The following is a 7,700-nucleotide window of genomic DNA, read 5'->3' on the forward strand; positions in this document are numbered from 1 at the left end:
CGGGGTCGCAGGGCGAGCTGGAGGCTAGGAGGGAATTAGGGGCCACTGCGGAGAGGCCCGCTTGCGCTCGCGGACCGGCCTCGGGGGCTGGTATGGACCCTGGCCGCAAGGCGGCGGCATTTGGGCAACCGGTGCAGGACACAGTAGCGAGCCTGCTGGGGTGCGCTTCAGGATGGCATAAAGGTCCAGGGAGTCCCCGGGCTGGGCCCAGGAAGCTAGGCTGGCGGGAACGGAGGTGGGGAGTGGAGCCTTTTTGGGAAGCTCATTAACCGGCGCCTACCGGGCGGGCGGCTGCCGCCCCCTGGCGGCAGTTGTGGGCGGCACCTTGAAGGTGAAAAGCAGGTGACCAAAATGCCTCCAGCGGGACCCAGGGGGCCTTACCCGCTACCCACCAGTGAAGTAGCCCCTTATCTGTATGATTAGAGCCGAGGCAGGGAAGGAGGTGGTCATTGCGGCTCTGGGAAGCAGCAGTCTGCGCAAAGCTATGCTGGCTCCGGCCAAAATCCACCATCACCCAGGGCCCTACCCAAGGAAAGCCACTCACACACTAGTTAAAACTAAGTCAGATTTTTATTATTTTTCCATAGACCACATCATTTAATAATAAAAAAAATAAAAATAAAAATTGAACAAAAGGAAAAGGTGGATATAAAGTGAAACCGGTGGGCAGAAGGCAGGGGCTGCAGGACAGAAAGACTGGGAACTGCAGGGGCCCTGGGACTCAGGAGAGGCTGATTCAGCTCATAGGTGACCCAGTCCTGGCCCCAGCTGTTCCCAAGAGGGGGTGTGAGTACCCAAAGGAGGTGGTGAACAGGATGGAGAAAAAGTGAAAACGGTTGGGGCTTCTGGCTGTTCCCCAACTCTGGGCCACCACCTCCCTCTCTAACCGAGCTCTTCCCTCTCACAGACTTCATGGGAAATGAGAGGAGAGGGCGAAATCCCGAGATAGGTTATGGGGTACAGGGGAGGAAGATGGCCACTGCTCCATTTGGTATGTAGGGACAGGTGGCAGCCATACTTCAGCACTGGGCAAATGGCATGAAAGAGATTGTACCTATCCCGCTGTGGCCTTGAGCCCCCACCCCGGGGCAGGGTGGCTGATGCCTGCAGCTCTCCCTACTGTTTTCCAGCTAGCGGCGCCCACCCCGGTCCCGCACAGGTGTGCTCCGACTCCGGCTCCTGCTGTGGCGCTTGGTATCTCTGCGGTCCCTCTCCCTGCCTCGTTCCCGGTCCCGTTCCCTTTCCCTATCCCTGTCACGCTCCCCCCTGTCACGTTCCCGGTCCCTCTCTCTCTCCCGGTCCCGCTCTCGGCTGTGCTCTCGCCGCTTCTCTCGCTCCAGCTGTCGGTTCCGCTCCCGCTCTGCTTCCTTCTCCCGTTCCTTCTGCTCTTCTTCTTCTTGCTCCTTCCGCCGCTTCTCCCGTTCCTTGGCCCGTTCAGCCCTCTCTGCCTCCTTCTGAACAATCTGCAGCCGGCAGGAAAGGCAACAGGCATTTCAGTCCAGCTCACATCAGTCCTGCTTTTGTCTATTTGCACCTAGACCAGGAACTCCTAGCTCAGGGTCACTGTTGGCTTTGCTGTTAAGCAGGAAGAATATGTGTGTGGTGGGGGCGGGGAGGGGCACGCAACAATGACATTTGTCCTTGCCTCAGAGTCCCAGTTCCTCCAAGTGTTTATCTTTTACATTCACAGCAGGTAGTGGGCACCAGACATAGCAGGCCTCTGGTATTTCCCTAGTTGCCTACATGTGAACAAATCTCTTTTCTCTTTAGTTGAGTGGCATAAACCTAAAATTCCCCAAAGGCCTGTTACAAAGAAACAAATTTAAAAAGCAAAAACCCTATGTATTAAAAAGAGAAATGGGTGAGCTTATAAAACAGATTTCTCTGCTACCTGAAATTAATTTTTAAGAAGCATGACTGGCACAGCCAGCTTCCTAGGATATGTGAACACAGTTCCTGTCTTTGTGTCTACCTCCACCCTCTCAGGTTTGGCTTCTCTACAGGACAGTCTCATCAACTGTTTCTTAAAACTGCCTCTTTCCATGATGCTGTTTCTTCCCTTATTACCCTAAGCCGTTCCTTGGGCCCCAGCCTTGCTGCAGCTCTGAGCCCGGCAGGAAGGCCGGCACCCACCTGGCTGTCGGTGAGTGGGAGCCAGTAGATGCAGGGAGCTGCCTTGGTCTTGCGGAAAAGGTCATCTAGAAGCTTGGCCGGTGGTTCCTCCTGAGCTTTTTCTGAGGTGCAAGAAAATGAGTCAGACTTGACGCACAGCACTCCATGTCCCATCCCACTTGGGTCCCTGTGCCATGTACCGGCGGATATGTGTGCCCCACAGCTAAGTACCTTTCTTCTCACTTTTCTTTTCTTTGGATTTCGCACGTTCCTTGCGACGGCGGTCACGGGACCGTGATCGGGAACGGGGCCCTTCTCGAACTTTGTCCCGATCCCATTCACGCTCTGATCGAGTTCGCTCCCGGCGCTCCATTTCCCGTTCCCGCTCTGCCCACTGTTCCCGCACTGCCCGCTCCTGCTCCCTCTGCTCTGCTCGGGGATGCTGTGGTGGCTGGGCTGGCGGCGGGGGTGGAGGATGCAGGGGCCGTGGTACCCCCTGCTCCTCTGTTTTAGTTTCAGAGGGACGGTCCACTAAGAGGCCCCGGTGATAGTCCAGCTGTGAGTAGAGGAGGGACAAGGACAGTCAGGATAGAGACATCACTCCCACAGAAGGGGCCTAGGTACCAGAGGACAGACGCTTCGGAGCCCCTGGTTTAAATAAAGGAACCAAATAGGAGGGAGGAGAGAGAAAGGAATCTCAGGAGAAGATGGCCTCCCCTGCCCCTACCAGTTTCTTACCTCATCTTGCTCAGCATAGTCGGCACAAAGGAATTTGGGATTGGACTGGGGCCATTTGACCCCATGTAGAGCCGTGCGAGTAGCAACTGCTTCTTCTACTGTTGAATACTGGCGGGGGAAGGGAGAAGGCAGAGGGGTCATAACAGGCCTTTAATCTCGCCCACTTGCTACAATGCCCTCAAACCTGCCACGCTGGTCACAAAAAAGAAACATGCCATAACCTAGAGCTTCATCTGCTCCTCACCGTTACAAAGCAATGAGACTTGATCTTGTCAATCCAGAAGGCCTCTTCCACCAGAGTTCCCGTACGTCCCAGCAATTCCTTCAGTTGGCCCAAAGTGAAGGGTCGAACCTGCCAATGAAAGCGGAAGAACAATACTGAGATAACTAATATCAAGATTTCCCAAGCCGCTGTCACAGGAGTGAGGAACCCTCTGGTAGGACTGTGAGAAGAACGGTGACACTCCCTAAGGCGTTATGTGCCAGCCCTTCTGCAAATTCTAAGAAAACTCTGCAAGGTGGTATTTTTTCCTCCCCATTTTTCAGATGAAAAGACAGACTGTGAGGTTAAGTAACTCGCTCAATCTGTCTTTTTAGGAGTTGAACCTAAGAAGTATGAGTCCAAAGCTCAAACTCAACCAGGCTGCACTGTGGGAAAAATAACTTACCAAATTGGAGATGTGCACGATGTTACTGATCTTTCCCCGGGGTGGGGAGGGCACCTGAGCAGTTCGCACTGGATCATCAATTGTAATGGAAACTCCAGACTTCTGCTGGCTAATGGAACGTCGTGTTAAAGTATCTCCTAAAGTCACTAACAAATAGAGCACACAAATGGTTTTTAGTAGGGAACAACATGACTTTTTTTGGTTGATTTTTTTTTTTCTTTTGAGAGAGAGAGAGAGAGGGAGGGAGAGGGAGAGGGAAACAGAGATGCGAGAAATATCAATTGGCTACCTCCTGCATGCCCCCTACTGGGGATCAAGCCCGAAAACCAGGCATGTGCCCACCATTTGGTACATGGAACGACACTCAACCAACGGAGCCACAAGGACCAGGGCAACATGACTTTTCCCGACTCAGGAGTCACTCTTCCATCTAAATGTGTTGAGCACCTATAATGTGCAAGGTATTGTCTAGGGGCTAATGATGTCGGGGATTCAAAGATTAAACAGAGTCAAAACTAGCCTTGAAGTAGCTTAATAACTTAGGAGGGGCAGAGAAAGACAGATATGTACAATACTATATAAGGCTGGAAAACATTAAAAGAAGTCCAAATAAAGTGCTCTGGGATTCGGGGAGTTGCACTGTTTCACTCAGTGATTCACCCACCTTTCTTTACTTCATGCTCCACAGGTGGGGGCAAGGCCACCTCTACTGAAACCTGGGGAGGTATAGGGGGTTCTGCTTCAGGCTCTTTTTCTTCTTCTTCTTCTTCCCTCTGCCCATTCTCCTGGCCCTCTGCAGGTACTACCTATTAAGAATCAGATGCGGAGGAATTCTTAAACATTAGCATATTCTTTTCAGCCTCTGGTTTCCTGTGAGAGAGGGTCGTAGTTAACCCAGCATGTCTTCCCACATCTTGGGATTGTTAATGCCTCAACTCTGTCATGAGGAAAACTAAGCCAGGAGTTCCATAGATTTTCTTCTGGATAGGGTAAGATAGTAAATATTTTTAGGCTTTGTGAGCCATTACAGTTTCTGTTCCAACTATTCAACTCTGACTTTATAACATAGAGGAACCACAGACAAGAGTACATGAACTGATGTGACTGTGTTCTAATAAAACTTTATTACAGGCAACAGGTTGGATTTAGTAGTCCACGGATTCCTAAAAGAACCAATTAACCCAACTCTCGGCAGACTCCATCATAGCTCCTCGGTTGCTTGCTCTGCCTCCACTACTCCCTCACTCAACTCTGGGGTGAAGGAGCCTTACCTGAGTAACGGTCCGGCATATTTTCAGCCCTTTGTCATGGGTCCCATCGTCACCATTGCGATCGGTTTCATCCTCAGAGATTCGGGAGTCATCAGCATGAAGATCCACAACAGCCTCCTGCCCCGCCAGGGGTTTGATGTCGGGGATGAGGCTCTGGGACACAGATACCCCCCACCCCGTTACACTGGGCCCATGTCTACTCCCACCTCAATGTGTCTCATCCTCCCTTCCCTGGCTCCTCCCACCTCACCTTGAGTGATTCGGTGGTGATACTGATGGAGGGTTTCTTCTGTGTGGTGGCTGTGCTGGCTCCCCAACGCCGCTTCCGACAAGGCTGGCCCCCCTCTGTGTCACTGTTTCCACCTGGCACCCCCTTGGCAGCTGCTGTTGCCAAGAAATAGGACCCAAAAGTTAGACGGCCTCAGGCCCTCTACTGGTTCATACAACACCCAGATAGCCTTCAGTTGGGATTTTAGTAAAAGGTTAACTTAAGGAACTTGTATTTGGGGACTGGGGAAGCCATGCTTTAAAATAAAAGGACTGGAGCCACTTTCTGACAAAGGAAAGCTATTCATCTCTGAAGGCAACAAGGAAGAGTAACCAGTTTAAATTTTTAGTGGTAGAAATACCTAAAGTTCTGGGTAAGAAAGATTGAGGAGGATATGGTAATGCAGAAAAAAAAACCAAAACCATAATACTAAAATCTAAGATCATGATGTGATCCGATTATGCTTTAGGTTAATTTTCACACTACAGATTGATATTTAAGTTATAAAGATCTATTACACTTTTGTCAATTTAGAGTTCCTCACTGGAAAAATGTTAAACATGTTACTGTTTGAAGTGTGGGGCACTCTTTTCCTCAGATAATCTCTTAGAATAAGGGATAAACTGGTAAACACTATATAGGATTCCCTCAAACCCACTCCTGGTTTTGAGAGTTCAGATACCTGAAAGAATAAATACATGTAGGACTACACTAAGAAATGGTGAAACTTCTCACAACCTACCTCACTAGAGTTGAGAAAGAAATGTGACGGGGGAAAAATGACAGGGATTATTTAATGTTTTGAGTTTCAAAATGGAACCCTACTTATGCCAAAAAGTTGTAGATTTGCTGTGTGGACGTCATGAGGCAGGAGTGGGTGACCCAAGAATGCCATTGAGAGAGAATGGGAATTTATTTCTCTGTGAACTCTGGTTTTTATGCTATTCTTGGCCTTTATCAGGGATTTGGGGCTAGACTTACAGACAACGGAGATCTTCCTCTTGAATGATTTAGGCAGCGAACTCTGTATAGAGAAGAAAAGGGGAAAAAAGAGAAAGAGACACACCCCACAGAGAGGGGGGAAGGAGGTTAGATGGGGCAGTCTTAGCTTAAGCTTCAAAGACACAGAGAGAGAGACACAGAGACAGACAGAGACCAAAACAGAAGCAGCAAACGGCAAAAACGAAGCAGAATCAATGCAAGTTAGAGAAACAGAGAAAAAAAATAAAACCAAACATCACAGCAGGGAAAAGTCCTCTAGCTCATACCACACCTATGCATTAGCTTAACCAGAAATAAGCTGGAAGAGGAATTCAGTAGCCTCCCAGCCCTTCCAAGTTGTTGGTCAGAGCCTCTTCCACTGTCTCTATGGGGTAAGAGGACACCAAGCCCAGGCTGTGCCCAGAACTGGGTCATCTGGCCTCCTAAGTCTTCCTTGCTAGTTTGGGGAAAACATGAGGAAACCAACTTTAAAAAGGTAACCATCCTCCTTTTCTCAATGTCCAGTCTGACGTCCACTCACAGTGGCTTTGAGTCGTTGTTAAGACAGCTGTCAAGATTGTCCAGACCCCCACCACACTGGAAAAGGGCAGCACTGGACCCACTGGAGGTGAGGCCCTGCAAAAAGTGCCCGGAAAGAATTTTAAGGTGTCTTTGGTAGAGGAAGGTTTCTATGAAGGGCAGACTGTCCCCAGGAGAGTCTCAGACTTTCCAAGCATTGTGCAACTCTAGTAAAGCCTTACTGTTTCCTTCTGAGCAGGGCTTAAGCCTTAGGGGCTCTGCCAAGGACTAGAAACCTCCAAAGTTGATTTCAAGTAATTTTCTGTCCCAAACACTCAGTGGGAGAAAGACTATGGACAGAACAAAAAGAGGAAGAGAGAGAGAAAAGGGGAATAGAGCATTTTTAGACTTAATGCTTATTTCTGGAAAAACTAAGAACTACCACCCTTAAGGGCAGGGAAGTACCCTCTTGATAAAATAACCTTTCACCATCCACCCCCCACAGTCCCATCTGTGTAGTCTAACCAAGTCTCCCTGGTCTCCGTTAAGGGCCAGTCTGACCCCTAGCCAGGCTGCTCTTGATGGGTAAGTTAGTGAGAAGAAAAAAAAAAGTCTTAATTAAAACAGGAAAAACATGAACCAAATAAATAAATCCAATAAAGAAATCAGGAAAATAAAGAAAAAGAAAAAATTAAAATAAAACATAAAATAAAAAGAAGAAAATAAAGAGGAAAATAAACTAGGAATATGACAAATGTTCCAGGTACCATCTCACACCTGGGATCTTCAGTTCAGCCAATCGCACCTCACTGTGTACTGTATCTAGTCAACCGCCGGTCCAATCAGAATGAGCCCTCCCTGCTAGGCGCTGTGCAATTGGTGGGGGGTTGGGTTGGCAAAAAAGGTGGGCGCACGGCGTGGTGGTCAGCACGGCAATGCCAGAGTCCTCCCAGGGGCGCAGGGGGGGCGGGAGGGAAACGTGTGGGGGGACGCTGCCCAGTTTCCATGATGTCAATATAGTTCACTGGTGGTAGCCAGGCTCAGCGAGGGGCACAGGGGGAAAAAGGGGCAGAGACATCAGTCCCAGCTCTGTAGGGGCATCATCTTGCAGTCCCTGATGAGATGGCCTGTAAGAAGCAGGAA

The 7,700-nt window shown here is 49.5% G+C and overlaps 1 protein-coding gene across 7 annotated transcripts in view; it reads right to left on the reverse strand.

Annotated features, from left to right (window-relative positions):
• Nucleotides 1–551: 551 nt before the first annotated feature.
• The window catches only part of ACIN1 (apoptotic chromatin condensation inducer 1), a 36,566-nt gene continuing 29,417 nt past the window's right edge, over nucleotides 552–7,700 (reverse strand). For 4 of the 7 annotated variants that reach the window (XM_006776784.1, XM_006776782.1, XM_006776786.2 and 1 more), the window contains 10 exons: nucleotides 6,039–6,081; nucleotides 5,040–5,173; nucleotides 4,790–4,942; nucleotides 4,183–4,324; nucleotides 3,519–3,664; nucleotides 3,095–3,202; nucleotides 2,851–2,958; nucleotides 2,344–2,668; nucleotides 2,134–2,234; nucleotides 552–1,463 (listed from right to left, as the gene is read on the reverse strand). In XM_006776784.1, the coding sequence (XP_006776847.1) occupies nucleotides 1,131–1,463; nucleotides 2,134–2,234; nucleotides 2,344–2,668; nucleotides 2,851–2,958; nucleotides 3,095–3,202; nucleotides 3,519–3,664; nucleotides 4,183–4,324; nucleotides 4,790–4,942; nucleotides 5,040–5,173; nucleotides 6,039–6,081 (1,593 nt within the window). In that variant the 3' untranslated portion in view covers nucleotides 552–1,130. The remainder of the gene's footprint in view (nucleotides 1,464–2,133; nucleotides 2,235–2,343; nucleotides 2,669–2,850; nucleotides 2,959–3,094; nucleotides 3,203–3,518; nucleotides 3,665–4,182; nucleotides 4,325–4,789; nucleotides 4,943–5,039; nucleotides 5,174–6,038; nucleotides 6,082–7,700) is intronic. The other 3 variants (XM_006776785.2, XM_015572470.1, XM_006776783.2) reach the window with 2 other exon arrangements.

The sequence above is a fragment of the Myotis davidii genome, unplaced genomic scaffold (assembly GCF_000327345.1).
Source record: "Myotis davidii unplaced genomic scaffold, ASM32734v1 scaffold1949, whole genome shotgun sequence".
Taxonomy (NCBI): Eukaryota; Metazoa; Chordata; class Mammalia; order Chiroptera; family Vespertilionidae; genus Myotis; species Myotis davidii.